Raw genomic sequence first — 16337 nt, 5'->3', positions numbered from 1 at the left:
TGGATGAAACGGAACTGCAGAATCCATTCACGCTGTAGCTCACTGTGGCTGCTGCGCTCTCTCCTTGTGAAACCTGAGCCCTAATCATTACATATGGGCTCTTTATAATACTCCAGCGTCAGCAGCCTTGAGCTATTTATAGCTTTTTCGATATAGAAGAACAGCTTCACTGGTGGCACTTTTTTTTTTTTCCTCTCATACTTCTTTCTGTCTTTCCTAAAGAAATTCTTTTAGGCGTTTTATACTTTTTAAAATTCACTGATTTCTTTATATGCTCATACGCCTTGTTGTTCTAGCAGCAGAATTTTGACATTTACATTTAATTAAGCACTAAGGGGTGACTTCAGCAGACCCATGGTGGTCATAGTCAGAACAGGTTTTAAATAGCTGGGAACTGTTCATGTGTTTTGGATGCTTGTTTTCTGTCACCCCTGTTATCCCCTGCTGGTGCAGTGATTCATTTGTGCTTGGTGTTAGCAGCGTCACCATAGGGAGAGAGAGGAAAGGGAAACATGCATGGGATCTGTCACCACTCCTGGCCTGTGTACTGACACACATTCCACCATGACAGCCTGCCAAAAATCTCCCAGACAAGCTGTGCTAGTGCGCGTGCATGTTTGTGTGTGCGTGGGTTTGTGTCAGGAGTGACTTGCATCGTTACTGTCACTCCAAACATCTGTACACAGGTGAAGAAAACAAGTATATCCCTGGCTACACCTACCAGTTTACATCAGCACACTGCTTACCCTAGTTGGGGTGTGTGTGACTCTAAAAGGGAGAGAGAGAGAAAGAGGGAGATGGAGGAGGAAGGGGAGGAGATGAATACCATGTTGGCACAGAGTACTTAGGAAACCGTGCAGTGTTGTCCTCTCTATGCAGCCTATCACTCTTCTCTCTGTGGCATCGTAGCTTCCAACTGTGTGTGATATGCAAATGCTTCTGCTTCAAAAATCTGTCTGTGCCGTGATCCTGTGCTGTGTTCTTCTGGCACCAAATTGTTTGGGTCATTTACATCAGATTAGGAAAAGAAGGGAGTGTCTATAGTGTTGTGTTGCAGTAATGTTTGATTGAAGGTTTATTTAAGCAAACTTTTTAAGCCAATATTTCTCACAAGTATCATAGCAGTGATTCCATAAAGGGCTAAGAACTACTGGACAGCTTTGATCCTAGTGCTGTAAGGTCTGAGTACAGCTCTCAAACTGAAGGGCAGCAGAAGCTCTGTCTTCTGCAGCACTGTAAGGGTTAAGGCCAGTACAGCACTTTACACTGCAGATGGATCGCTGCTCCTACTGAGCAGTGGAGCTCCACACTGAAGCACAACTGCAGCTCCCCTCCCCTCTACACACTCTTGCAACACTGCCAAGCCTCAGGGATTTATGTGGCTGTGGATGTGTGTTGGTTGGGAGGGACAGGGGTGCCTGCAAGAGACAGAGGAGCAGATGGGGATGGAAGATTAAAAAATTGAGACATACCTGCACATTTAGGCGCAATAAGGGGAGGAACAGAGGTGGAGTTTTGTCTAGATGTTTAAAGGCCATCAGATGGGTCACTAAATCAGTTTAGACCCTTAGTAAGTCTTCTCTCTCTCTTTGGAAGTGTTTTGTCCTAACCACAGGCTTTTTACTTCTTACAGTCCCTGACACAGCAAGATGCGCTAGGTTTCTCTCTTTTGCTTGCACGTTTTGCTTATTCTGTCTTGCACACTGATTGAGGCAGTTCCAGTATGAGGTCTATGCTGCTGGATGGCTGTCTGCAGGGTCTTTACCTGGATTAAGCTTCACAGTTCCTGATAGAGATGATTCTAAGCCTCCTGAGTTGATCAGAAGGATCTGCTGTAAGTAAATATTTGGGTGAATGGTGTTCACCAACTGAGGTCTTTAAACCTGTTGTGGCTCATCATTGTCCCGTAGAAGATCAGATGTGGGTATGTTCTAGAAGTGAAACGGTTCAAAGTATTGTTGTATTTTAACACAAGTTGTCATGTATGTTTAGTATGGTGGGTGCGTATGTATTTACAGTACAAAGTACTGTAAAACCGTGTTTGGGATGTACAATAATTTAAATTGAGAAGTTCCTTATGGAGGCACTGATTGTTTATTTGCTCAGTGAAACGCTAATGTTTGAAAAAGTACAGTTGCAATTAATAAATTAGGTGGTGTTGTCACCAGAGTTTTATATTATCATCTAAAAGCCTTGAGGTGAACTCCTGTTTGCTTCTGTGGAATTTGACAGAGCCATGTGTTGGCTAGAGGCAGTGAGAAGAAACCTGGAAGCAAACTTTGTTCTTCAGACTAGTTCGTAAGAGGTCGCTACTCTTTACTTGTTTGCTTCCAACTATTCTATTATTTTAAATAGTATTTATTTTGTTTGTATAAGCAAAATACAGTGCACTGCAGTTATAGCCAGTTTTACAGCCATGTCTGCATGAATATCGCTTGTACAAATCTGCCGTGTGAGAGCCACATGTATTCATGTATTGAATGTCACCGTATCCTTTGAAAACCTGTTATTCTTGTATCTTGCTATGAGGTCTTCTCTCAGTTGGAGTATCATGGTTCTGCATGCTTTCCAGCTAGAGGGCATTTTGGAAACGTCAGCAGTTTAAGGCACATCTTTCTCCATTTCGGGCACGATCGATCACCCCGTGCAACCGGTTCTGTGTTGCGGTGCCCAAGCCTGTGTGTGTGTGTGTGTGTGTGTGTGTGTGTGTGTGTGTGTGTGTGTGTGTGTGTGTGTGTGTGTGTGTGTGTGTGTGTGTGGAGACAAGAGTGATACATTTTTCTTTTCCTCCTCTCACTCCTATAGGTTGAGGTACAAGGAACACATTGTTCTCAGTGTGCAGTTGTTTGTGCTGATTCTTTATTTATTTATTTATTTCAGTATTTTGTTCAGCAAATAGATCAGTCTTTGCTTCTCGCATTGCAGCATCATGAAATATAATGTTCGAAGCTATGGTGATTATCCTGAGATAATCACATTGTGTATGTGTTCTGGAAGGCTTGATTAGAGGCCTCGTGTTGGCATAGTTATTTAGTATCCTGTGTCATTAATTTCCCACAGACTGGCTGTAAAAACCCCATTCTGCCGCTGAGCTCTGTTAAAAGTAGGACATATTTCCCTAACACACCTTCATTCTCCTCTGTGTGCAGTTTAAAATACAGTATAAAAAGCAGTGCACGTTTTTGGAATACTCTCACGTCTTGCCTTTCACACAGGGCTGAGCTTTCATCACAGAGCCTCAGACAGTTTCTCAGATCGTGACCGTACAGGATTATCGCTGATGGACTTTCAATATTTTTCGACAAGTTGTCCAAGCTGCTTATGTAGCTATACGTTTTGTGACTTGTGTGCGTCTCTGTCTCCATCGCTGTCCCAAAGCCCCCCACCGACAATAGGAGCTATTTTTAAGTCCCTTGTGCTCTCTTTCTTTTGAAAGACATGCTGTATAGGCAAAGTTAAATCAGATAGCATGACCTCTTTCAAACTTGGTAATAAGCTAGAAAGGGAGTAATATACCATTATCCCTTTCTAGCTTTGTAATGATTCTGAATAGTTAAGCAGAGATTTTACACCCTCCTGTCTAGTTGTTGTGCTTTGCTTAAGCATAACCGACACTCCCTCACACACGCAAAATGAACCCCGCCTCAAGTGTCTCTAGTTGACGCTGATGATGAATAAATACAGCCAATCGGTTTTCATTCAGTCATATCTGTTGCTGTCTTCCTTTTATGTTGGAAGAGCTCAGTCTGAGGCATGGCATAAGTGCACTATTAAAGGCTAGATGAAAATGCACATGGCTGAATATCTGCGTGCCAATTATCTTGACAGGTAGCCAAGACCCAGACTCTAATATAATCCTCAGCATTATGCCCGAATGGGGACATAGGCTTTGTATGTACGTCTATGCCTTTTGCAAAATGAATAATGCCACAAAAGCTTTTTATGACCAGCATTCTGTAATAATGCAGCCATTTCCAGGTTGTATATGCTGCAGTGATAACCTCCTCCACCTCCTCACTTCAGCTTTTGTCTTATTGAGGAGTTGATTTGGGCAGCTGCCTTTCCCAGTGAACGCTTTGGCCCCATCCTCTCGTTAAAGCTGTGCTCAGCTGTCTGATCCATCTGTGTGTGGGCCCAAATGGCTGTGCTTCAATCTGAGCCTCCAGACCCCTTACTGGAGAGAGCTGTCAGCTGCCACTTCTGCCAGGATCCTTCCTACAGTGTGGAATCTATTGGCACCGATTGTAAGGAGCTACTGGATTGCCTCACAAAATATGTGACTAAATCCTCCTGGAACCACATACTGTCTTGAAGCAAGGAAAGTGATGCACAGGAGCAGTGTATGGCATTTCTTTTGTGAATTTTTTTTATGTCTTATTTGCTGTCTTTTGTGAAATTTGTGTCGATTTCAGCATAGATTTGCCATGATGGTTTACTATTAGGAGAATTAACTGGGACATGCTGTATAAGATTTTATGAGACAGGTTTCTTCTTTTGTGTGTAGCAATTTTTTTTGCAAAACACTATTTTGCACAAATGTCTTTGTTTGAAGTAAAGCTTTTTTTTTTTTTTTTTTTTTAACTAAACGGTTATTTAGAATTCTCTGAAGGACCAACACTCAATTAGGTTGAATATTGGACCTTGGGCAGGAAATGTACTTCTAAATGGTCGCCAAAATGGCACCATTACCTTGTAGAAGTCATTTTGGGGCATTTATTTTGGTTAAATTCATCATGTTCTTTTGGCACAATGTAGAGAATGACTGCCTGAATTTAATTTCAAATAGTAAAAATGGCAAAATAGAGATACTTAAAGGTTTACATTAAACAAACTGTAAATCTTACGATTGGGCATGTCCATATACATGAGAATTAAAAATGTGTGCTACTACTAATAATTATTATTATTATTATTATTACTACCACTACTTCTACTAGCAGTAGCAGCAGGAACATACAGGAATAACAGCAGTAGACTAAATCTGCTTAAAATAATTGATTTCTATTTTAAGTGATTGCTAGCTTGATTTTCTTAAAAAAAAAAAAAAAAAAAAAAGATTGATTGCTGTGTTCCTAAGGAGATTCAAATGTTTTGTCTGAGACTTACATAACCTGGGTGTATCTCCCAATAAGTTGTATTTGTGTTATCAAGATTTGTTTGTCAGCTGTGATTTGGTGGAGTTGGCAGCTGTGGATTAGGCTGGTAAAACAGAGAAGCTGATTGTGCTCATTGTCTCTATCCGGTTGTTTTGCTAAAGAGCATTCCACCAGAAATGATCTTATTACCTACCTTCCTTTACATTTTTACTTTAAAGCTGATTAAACATAATTGAATTGGATTATTCATAAATGTTTGGGGATATGGGAGTGAAATAGTGTTGCTCTTATTCACTTAAATACACCAAGTATCTTTTGAATTTAAACATTGCAACACCCTGACCAAACTTCAGATCTTGTAGCAGGTGTTCTCGCTGTCTGAACACTCACCTCTGAAGCCCCGCAAGGATGGCCAAATAAACAACCGGAGTGACCATCTAGTGGATAGCAGAACACAATACTGTTGTTTGAACACACAAAAAGGCTTCTGGTCTCCTAGGAAACACTCAAATAAGACCACGTGTGCTCCAAGAATTCTTATAAAGGTTTACTGCCAACAGAAATCAAGTAGATCTTTTATTAGCTTTTCACTCGGACAGCAAGAAAAAAAAACACATCACTTCTGACAAAATGGTGCAGAGCACATTGCATCAGCATTTTTACAACACAACTCCACTTTAGGACATGGGCATAAATCCTTATACATGCCCCACACCACCTTACACTTTTTATACCAGACAGTCTCCTTAAGACCAATGCTGTTTATGAATATTCATCATGCTTTGGTATACTGAGTGAATCTTTTTATTATTGTTTGTCTACATATTTGTTTGTTTTTTTTTCCCATTTGATTACTCACTGACTAATTCCTGAAAGCTGGTGGTGTTGACCTTACAAATTGGGTGTAGTCCCCTATGGCACTAGTAACACTTGTACCGCTTTGCTTTCCAACATTTTAAGCCCACCCAGTCAGTAAATGGATTCCCGTCTAGACTGCCAGGAGAGACAGAATGGTTTGGTGTGGGGTTAACCAAGTAAATGAGGTCTGTATAGCTAGTCGAGTGAGAGGGATGGAGACGTGCACTTTCCAGGAAACAAACTAGCTCTCTTACTGCATGTTACTCCACAGGGTGGATAGCTTAATTAAATCCTGTTTTTTTTTCCTGTTGCTGCTGTATGTTTCAGAGTTGCATAGTTGGATGTCATTTGGGGGTTGCATTTTCTGTGGTTTTGGCAAGATGCAAAGTAGATGCACAATAATAATGACTATGTGATTTATATGGAGTATATTGTCAGCACTTAAAGGCCTCTGAGCAAATGTTTATTCTTTACTCCTGTTAAATTGGATGTTATCGTAGTTATTGCACTAATAGTTTTTCATGGCAGTGTGTATTATTTATAGTAGGGATGCACCAATACCACTTTATCCTTTCCGATACCGAACCAGATTTTCAACTATCTGCCGATACGGTGTGCGATACCAATTCTGACTTGCATACTTGATAGGTGGCTACCGGCTGTGCTGGTGCCGGTATTGATGCAACACTAATTTATAGTAATATTTTCATATGTTCAGTGTGCCTTCCGCAGTCTAGTAAATACACCTACAAATTAAAAAAAATTACTTCAGAACATATACTAATATTGTAATTAGTTGAAGGCAGAGTTTTCACACACACCTTGAAAACTATGTTTACTTAAGCTGCGTAACTCTGCGTAACTTTTTTTTTCTTTTTTTCTTTTTTAGATACGCAGAGCTGTGTGGACATGCAAATGTTATTTTCATATGTGGTCCTAGATCATACACATCCAGTTCCTAAAGGTGTACTCTACATGGCAATGATCAAATCCGAAATAATGTGCTGTTGTCGCTGCACATGCACCATACTTCAGTGTTTGAGAGATTTTCAACTGAGCGCTCGTTAGTGCATAATCTTCTGAGCCTTGAATCCCAGGTGGATTCTTCCTTCCTTTTTTTTTTTTTTTTTTTTTTTTTTTTTTTTTTTTTTACTTTTTTTTAACTTAAAATTCAGCACTGTAAAAGCAGACTTAAGGAGCAGGCTTGAGAACAGACTTGGATGCACAAAATAAAGATGTTGGTATATACCATGGTATATCATAGCGTACATCTCTACTGTAAAAATAGTTGATTACTTGTTATTTATTATTTATTATTATTTTATTATTTATTTATTATACTTGTTATAAGTCTCCTGAAATGTCGATATTGGTAACCCCAAATCAATGGAGCTTTCTCTCAATTATCATGAACACAGGTGAAGAGGTTGAGTTTGCGGTAATTGTCCTCTTGTTCAGCACATTTCCCTTGCTAGTTTTTCTTTCTCTCTTCCTCTTACCAACCCCCCCCCCTTTGGAGCAGAGTTTTCTTTTTAATTAATAATCCATCTCTCATGCTTCATTATGCTTTAATGGTCCCCAGAATGAGCTCATTTGGCTGGTGCGCTCATTGCATAGGAGGCTGCAGCTGACGGGGAGAGAGAAAGAGAGAGAGAGAGAGAGAGTGCAGTGGATAATTTGGGAGGGATTCTTTCTCACTTCTTTTACAAGCACCCTGAGAAAGTAATGAGCACACTGGTTCTCACACTGTCAACTGACTCTGCAAAGTAGTGTAGAAATTGAGGGTTTCCCTTAATCGTGACCACCTAATACTTCTTTGGTGTTTGCCTAATAACTCCTAATAATGCTTGATGACTGTCGTGGTCTTTCTAATCACATTTTTAAAGTGTAGTATAATCAGCAAAAGTTCAAGAGACCCCATTGATGTTCTTCCCAGATGTCTCTGGTTACATGAGCCTTTTACTTTTAATGTATTTCATTTTCTCACACATATCCAGAGTGATCTGTTAAATTACAGCAACATTTTTGTTGCGTTATACGAATAAATGTATTGCCTTGGGTTGTCTGGGTGTGTTGTGTACTTTTGGCAGAGGAAGACTGGCTGAGTGATTGTTTGGGTCAGAGGCAGCAGAGAAATGGGCTAAAGCGTGGTATGTGTCTGGGAGGAAGAGCCCATGGAGTCAATCTATCCTTGCTTCACTGTTAAGAGCAAAGACCTGGAAGCTCATCAGTCATATTGAGATGTGCAAGCCATTGTCATATGAGGCAAACATACCTTTGGTTATAACCTCTAACAGCCTTAAACAGACAGTTTAACTTTGCTCTCACGTTTATTTCAGACATGATCATCCCATTGTCCTGAGGTATGCTAAGTGCTGAGGTTGTCAGCTTTTTCTTTACACCCCAGCTTGTTAAAACAATACCAGAGGAAGTCATTAAGGAAGTCTCTCCTTCCCTTCTAGGTGATCATCATCTTCATGTGATTTTTGTCAAAGTGAAAGTAAAGACTGAAACTAATTTTTCTATACTGTATACATTAATAGTGATCTTGCTGGTGTATGTAGTGGTGTTTGTTCTTGTAAGTACCTGGCTCTGTTTGATTGACCTTCTCAAATATGGTTTTCACCTTGACTGAATTTGGACAAGCAGTTAAAAAAAAAAAAGACGTGTAAGGAAAAGATGACATTATGAGGGATGACTATTTATAGATGTGTGAAGGACATGTTAAACACCCCTTTTGTGTGTGGATATCCTGCCAGGTGCAGCCTCCAGGCCTGACAAAAATGACACCAGCTCATCCTTTATACATTTCCTCACTGGGCCCTTTCTGCAGCCACTCACTGAATAGAATGCTTAGCAGCGAAGACCATACGAAATGATGCTGTCCTTCCTTCTCACTGTGCAATCCTAAACAGAAATAATACCTAGCTATTTAAAGATTCATTCTCATTAGGTGTCCCCTGCAAAAATGACCCACACTAGTATTTCAAGTACAAGTATTTCAACCATTTCCCTAGACTGTTCCTCTAGTTCAACCTAGGCTTAAACCCACCAAGTGATTTAAACTTCCTTTCTAATCCCACATTTCTCATGTGGAGCCATGTGGATCCAAATGGCAGTCAGCTCTGCCAGTGTCAGGCAAAATCAAGTATCACGTATAAGAAAGGAAACTTCATTCAGCTTTTCACAGCTTTAATGGTTTGAGAGAAATTGGCATTATTGCTACATGCCTGTCCTCCTCCTGTGTATCAGCTGCATTGCTAAAGTGACGCACAAATAAATTAATAAATCAGTGCTTATACATATCTAGTGACTTTGGTACATAATGAGCCCAGCATCTTTTCTTTTGAGGCTCTAAGCATTGCATAGAGCGTTTACCCTGCCAGATGATTCCTTCTTCCCATTACTGCACAGCACAACAAGGTCATTTGGGCTCTTGGGGAAATGCAGTAATGCAGTGTCTGATAAGTGCCCTAGGAAAACACAAACACACATTTGTTTAAAATCATTCGGAAGCTGTGCTGACAGTAGGTTTCATCTTTATTTTAAGTCTTTTTAATGTGTCTAACGTCCACAGGGTGTGCAGAAACATGACTAATTAAAGTTGTGGATGCTAATCTCGCAACCTTTTCTCTTGTTCTGTCTTGCAGAGTGCAGCAATGGAGGAGACAGTAATATGGGAACAGCACACAGTAACTCTACACAGGGTGGGTATTGATACTGTTTTGTAATTTTCGGAACTATACTTTATTAGGACCAGATGCTGCTGACTCTGTTTTTTAATTAACTGAAGTGGTGCCACTGTGTAGTATAGCTCTTGTTTGTAAATTGTCGTCTTTTTGTACTTATCTTTGCTTTACTGTTGTAGATTAGTTTTATATAAGTCACGGTTATGTAACCTTTTGTCATGGTATACCACAACAGCATGCAAGTAAACAACCTGGTAGTGTTCTTAATAGGCCAAAGTAGACATTTTGTTTACACAGCTCTTCAATAATGAAAATTTCTAGGGCTATGTAATGGGCCCTAACAGAAAAGTGAGTTATAGTTGCACCAAACTAACCGTGTACATTCAGTTTCCCTAACTTGTTTTCGCTCTGCTTATCTGTTGTATACAGATATTAGGGAAGTACAACTGACATTCAGTAACTTTTTTTTTTTGTTGTTGTTGAATAATGCAGCTATACATTAAATCCATTTCCAACATAAATGTAATAAAAAAAAAAACATAATTTTGAATATGATTGGATCAGCCTGTTTGCCAGTTGCACTGGACGTCAGTCAAAGCCACATTCTTAAGAAGTTCATCAAAACATGTATGTGTAGCTAGTCTTACGTTACAAGCGTTTATACCAAACTGAAGAATACTGCACATGTGTAGTGTACTTTAGTTGGCTGCCAAATGGCTGAATTCCTCTTTTTTTCTCTCTCTCTCTTTTTTTATTGTCTGATAAGGTTCCTTTCGATCTATCTGCACTTCAGTGTCCTCTCTCTGTATCTTTTTGGATCATCCCTCTGCTCATTTATCACTTGGATTTCCTGTCTCATCTCTTCACTATTATTCCTTTATTCCTTTTCTTCCTTGTTTCTGCAATCCATACATCTCCCTTTCTTTTTTTGTAAGCAAGTAAACATCAGTTGTATAGCTTTAGGGAATAGCTTTAGAGTTTATTTTCTGTCTCGACTTTGTTTCTTTCTACTATTAATCATTTGAGCTCCTTTCCCCAGGCGCCAGGGTTTGGATTTGGCATTGCCATCTCAGGCGGCAGGGATAACCCCCATTTCCAGAGTGGAGAGACGTCCATTGTCATCTCTGATGTACTGAAAGGAGGACCGGCTGAAGGCCTGCTGCAGTAAGAAACACTTTTACCACATTTCCTTTTTCCTGGCATGCTCCTTTGTAAACATATATGGAAGGATTGCTGATCCAAGCTTTAGTCAGTGGTTGGGCTGAGTGTGACTGACACTTTTGCTGACGCTCTGCCGTGCCCTTACAGGGAGAATGACAGAGTTGTGATGGTCAACGCAGTCTCCATGGATAACGTGGAGCATGCATATGCAGTGCAGCAGCTTCGGAAAAGTGGGAAGAATGCAAAAATAGTACGTTTGTTTTTTAGTTGATATTTAGTGATGTATGCTTACCTTTCTCCATGAGTTTCAAGTTTTAATGTTCATGTGCAGCTTTAAAGCACAAATCCCAACTTAAAACACAGAGGCTCTCCAAGTTGTAATGGTGCATGATAATTACTTTGATTAAATATACAATAAAGTGTCATTCATATTGTGGAATTAAATTGGTTAATAATTGGTTCTGCTCTCTTTCTTAGACCATCAGGCGTAAAAGGAAGGTCCAGATTCCCATGGGCCGTCATGGAGAAAGGGAAACTATGTCTGAGCACGATGAAGATGATGACAGCTACGAGGATGAGATCTATGAAGTACGAAGTGGACGGAGCGGACCCAGTGCATATAGTGGTGGCGGAGCCACAGGCCGGCGGAGTGGCAGAAGCGAGCGGCTGGGCGGGAGGAGGGAGCGGGACAGAGAGCGCAGTGGCTCCAGAGAGAGGAGTCTATCTCCACGCTCGGACCGCCACTCTGTGTCCTCCAACCTGCCTCCGCGCCCAGCCAAGGTCACGCTTGTCAAGTCCCGCAAGAATGAAGGTTAGCTTCAACCTGCCAACATGCCCATTTCAAGCTTTTCTTAGAGCCTAGAGCTGCAGAACTGTTATTTGATTTATTGGCTAATCTATTATGCGTTCTTTTACTCTCTCCCTTTCCACCATCATTCCATTTTTGCTGTGAAACATTTATGTTGCAGTAAAACAGGAGGCTTGTTGTCTCTGGCATGTTTTTTAGGGTAATGCAGTTGTATTGACCATACTAATATTGTTAAAGAAGTTTTGGAGCTTTTTCATAATGGTTTATTTCAATAATGTAATTTAACAATTCATGTTTAAATTTTTCATCCCTTTAACTGGCAAAATGTTTACATAGTTATACACAGTAAATATTTTGGTATTATTATTTTTTATTTATTAAGGAAGGTCATGGTGTGAACACATGCCTAGAGAGGGACAGAAGGGCATTGCCAGTTACTGTTGCATGCAAATGTTTGTAAACTAATATACTAACATGGTGTCTGCGTGTTTCTGCTCTTCACTTTAACAAGCAGAATATGGCCTTCGCCTGGCCAGCCACATCTTTGTGAAGGATATCTCCCCTGAAAGCCTGGCTGCCAGGGATGGCAACATCCAGGAAGGAGATGTGGTGCTGAAGGTAAGTGGGCAGGACAGCAAAGACCAAACTACTAACAATAAGAAGTACATCAAAATGAGAACACAATATGTAAAAGAGTAGTGAACAGGGCACTAGAGGTGGGTTGATCCATATAAGACGTATTAACTTTGAACAGGTCTGATGAGAGTAATTTAATTTAAGCTAAAATTTTTATTTAAGTAAGGACATATTTTAATAGGTTGTTGAAATGTTAATCATAATTCCAGTGTTTTGGATGCTTTCGCATTTATACAGTATGAAAAGTCTTCTAACCACTACATCTCCACCTTATAATAGATAAATGGCACAGTGACCGAGAACCTGTCGCTGATAGACGCCAAGAAATTGATTGAGAGATCGAAGGGCAAACTGAAGATGGTAGTGCAGAGGGACGAGAGAGCCACACTGCTGAACATCCCTGACCTGGACGACAGCATCCCCTCAGCCAATGCTTCTGACCGAGATGGTTGGTACAAAAAGCCTTCATGCAGTTGCAATTATTTTTTGCTGTTAAAACAAGGAATTCCCACACCAAAGAATGTTTGGTCACATTTTAAACCATATTGATTATCTGTGCTTTACAGTTTGGTAAACTATGTGAAGAATAGAGTGAGATTTTCAGCGAATCACCCAAAATGTTAAAATTCTTCTTAAAGAGCAGAAGGGTGTACAAAGAAGACTATAATAGAGCTGATTAGACTAGTTTCAGTGCAGCAGGCTGAAAACTTGGCTCAACACACAACAAAACGGGTTAGACTGGGTGTTTTGTCACTCCTAACACCAGCCTTGAACTCGAATCTGTGTTGTACTTTGAAGCTATTTTAGCTTGATCGCTACGCCAACAGCTCAGTGATTTACAGCATAGATTCACACCCTCAAAGCGAAGTCTTCTCTAAAATGTTTAAGATACTGTTATCTGTTAAAAGCTACTGCTACTTGGGTACAAGGCTGAAGTTAGTTTCTTAGTTGAATTTTGTTTTTCACTTTAAATATTGCAGCAGTTTGAGGTTCGGGCTGGTGGAAGCCAGAATACAACTCCTGATTCAGATCATTTATTTGAGCAAAGTAATGTTTCATTACTGCAAGCTTGTTTGAGAATTTTCATCACCCTACATCTCTTGAAACTCTGTATCTGAGCTCATGACTTTTAGGTGACCATTCCAAAGAGTGTAGATGAGATCATATCATATTCTATTACATTTTCTTCTTGAAATTATGTATTTCTTTCTTTTTGGTTACAGATATTTCAGATATCCACTCCGTAGCATCTGATCACTCAAACCGATCGCACGACAGGAAGAGGAGCAGTCGGTCTCGCTCCCCGGACCGACGCTCAGAGCCCTCTGACCATTCCAGACATTCCCCTCCACAAATCAGCAACGGCAGGTCTGTGCAAACTCTTTCTTTTTATCCTTTTGTCTGTCTCTGTCTGTCTTTCTCTCTCTTTCTTACATATTCTCTTTTCTGTCAGCCTTGCTTCATTTTCATACTCTGGTTCAAGTTCAGCACCCTCTTTACATCTTCTACCTTGTACTTGTATTGCTTGTTAGTCGGTGCCTGGTCTTCTGTGATAAGAGCACTTATAGAATCCCCAAAAAAAACTTCCTCTGTAATTTTTAAAGTGGAAACTGTCTGAAGTACTGTACCAAGCTTACGTTTCCAGTAAATTGCTAGTGGCCTAGATAGATAAAGTGAGACATGACCATAGCAGGGAGTGAGGGAGTGTGAAGGCTGCCTTAAATTTAAAATGTGCACTTCCATTGATTCAATCATTTTACTTTGTTGTATTGGTTGATACTTTTGGTGGATACTTTTTATATATTTATGTTGCTGTTTATTTTGTATCAGAAGCACAAGGCACAAGGTGTTCAGAATTCTTCCAGTGTAAGTGTTAACTGTGTAAAATCTTGAAGCATCCAAATGGGGACACTGTGATTTGACTCAAACATGACCAACTAATGCAACTAGCATCTATTTTTGCATTATATGGTGGGTGTATTCTTTTAAAAGATTAATCGATTGTCATGTGTACTTATTTTTAATCAAACTAACCTAACACTCACCCCAATGATAAGCCATGAGTCTTTGCAGTTCAGTGGAAATCTGGCATATTTAAACAGCTCTCTCTTTGTCTGTATGGTAAGGAAACTTATCCACTTGAACAAGGGATGCCTGTTGTGTGTTAGACTGGTATCCTGAATATTTACATATTGAAAAGGTGCTGCCACTATGACCAGAGGATCAGTGATTTGAATCTCTGGTCTGTCTGACATCTTTGGTTGGAGCCAGAGAGAGCACAACTGACCTTGCTCTCTCTGGTGGGTAGATGGGTCTTACAAAATCTGAGGTTTATCCAAGCGTAGTTTTATAAAGGACCGATTGATCTTGCACCTCCAGTCTTGTCGTGTAGGAAAGCTCTGGGAAGAATTAAAGAAGATGTTTGTGTTTTTTCTTTTTTTTCATGGTTGCTTTTTACAAGCTGGTTGCTGGCTGTCATCCTGATAACAATGGGAAAAAGTGTTTGATTGTTCTGGCAGTATCTGCCCTTCTTCATCCCTCTCCGCTCCCTCCCTCACTAGTCTCTCCTCTCTTTGCACTGATATGGATCGTTTTACAGTTTAGCTTTACTGGTCATGTCTCCACTTACATGAAAATGTCAATTATATAATATTGGTAACCATTGAAAGAGGATTCTTTCCATTTCATTATGGTGTAAAACTACCACGGTACTTCATGACCCTCCCGCTAACTCTTTGAACAAAGTGACAATTCAGTTTGTCCTAGTAAAGTGGTATTGGGCCATCAGAACAGCTTCAGTGACCCTTGGCATAACTATTAGTCTCTTTCTAGTGGATTTTCCCACAGTTGGTGTTTTGATGATGGTTTTGGAGAGTGTCTACAAAGGCCAAAGCATACAGTATATTGTCGCTGGTTAATGAAAGACCTGCATCTTCATCTCTTTACAGGAAAAGGCAAAAAAGGCAGCTACAAGGTTTGAACCATAAAGAAAACTAAAAATGTTTCATTGGACAGCAGCGACATTATTATCATCCAGGGACCCCTTGTGTCCTCTGTTTTTGGCTAAATTGTTTCTTTATAGGGCAAATGTGAACGGTCAGAATAAGTTTGTACTGATTCGCAGTGACCGTCCTTCTATGGGCGCCAAATCATGCTATCACTCTGGTCAGCTCTGTTCTTATTTTATTTATTATTATAAGGAGTACAACTGATCCTTTAGATGTGCATTTGTCTTTGTAACGAAGGGTTTATGTTTTGCAGTACTACTATAGTGTAGTATACGCACTCTGTGTAGTTTTGAAGGGACTGTTGTTGCTGATGCATGCTGATCACTTCCTACTATGGTCTTTCACATATCTCCCAAAGGGACAGGCATGACACTTATTGAATGTGCATTTTTACTACGATTTCCATCCTTGGCTGATCAAAATGCAGATTTGATTTAGTTGCTGTCCCTGTTGACGAGTGTTGATATTGATCTTAATCAAGATCCAAAATCAAGGTCCGTCTGTTCAGGATGTTCATATATGGTTCAGAGCATGGTGGGTTGTTAAGAGCTTGGTTATGTAATGCAGTACACCGGCACTTGTATTCTCCACTCAGTTATTTAGGTATTTCCTTCAGTTTGTCACCGGTCTGTGTTTTATCAGTCATGTGAGTGCACATAACAGGAGGTTTTATTACTATGAGCTATAGTAGTGTATTTTAGTACACACTTGCTCTCAATGTCACCACAAAGCCCTTTTTATTGAGCCACACTGTAATTGCTGGAAAGGATATTCATTAGTGTCATGAATAAAACAAGACCACATGTGGAGCCTACCTGCACTGAGAGAGAGGAAAGGAGTCTGCATCCCCCTCCCCCCGCCTCCTGTTTTTTGGTCACTCTGACACTAAAGGTCACTAAATGGACACTTTGGATCTCTGTGGCTGTGTGCTGATCCCCCTCCCCCTTTTTGGAGCTCATTCTCATTTAGCAATTAGGTCCAGAACACGCACTGCACCTGGACTCCGGCTGTCTCCCTTTCTCTTTCTCTCTCTGTCTCCTTCTTGCTCTCGCACACTTTGTCTTTTTGCCTTTCTCTTCCC

The 16337-nt window shown here is 40.2% G+C and overlaps 1 protein-coding gene across 7 annotated transcripts in view; it reads left to right on the top strand.

Moving 5' to 3' along the window:
- The window catches only part of tjp1b (tight junction protein 1b), a 74281-nt gene that overhangs the window by 43951 nt on the left and 13993 nt on the right, over positions 1-16337 (top strand). For 5 of the 7 annotated variants that reach the window (XM_072671150.1, XM_072671141.1, XM_072671131.1 and 2 more), the window contains 7 exons: positions 9605-9661; positions 10683-10807; positions 10952-11054; positions 11282-11615; positions 12124-12230; positions 12528-12696; positions 13472-13616. In XM_072671150.1, coding sequence (XP_072527251.1) covers positions 9605-9661; positions 10683-10807; positions 10952-11054; positions 11282-11615; positions 12124-12230; positions 12528-12696; positions 13472-13616 — 1040 coding nt within the window. The remainder of the gene's footprint in view (positions 1-9604; positions 9662-10682; positions 10808-10951; positions 11055-11281; positions 11616-12123; positions 12231-12527; positions 12697-13471; positions 13617-16337) is intronic. The other 2 variants (XM_072671123.1, XM_072671166.1) reach the window with 1 other exon arrangement.

Source organism: Salminus brasiliensis, chromosome 2 (assembly GCF_030463535.1).
Source record: "Salminus brasiliensis chromosome 2, fSalBra1.hap2, whole genome shotgun sequence".
In the NCBI taxonomy this organism is placed as follows: Eukaryota; Metazoa; Chordata; class Actinopteri; order Characiformes; family Bryconidae; genus Salminus; species Salminus brasiliensis.
The sequence above is the reverse complement of the archived record's forward strand: the minus strand, read 5'-3'. Positions and strand labels throughout refer to the sequence as shown.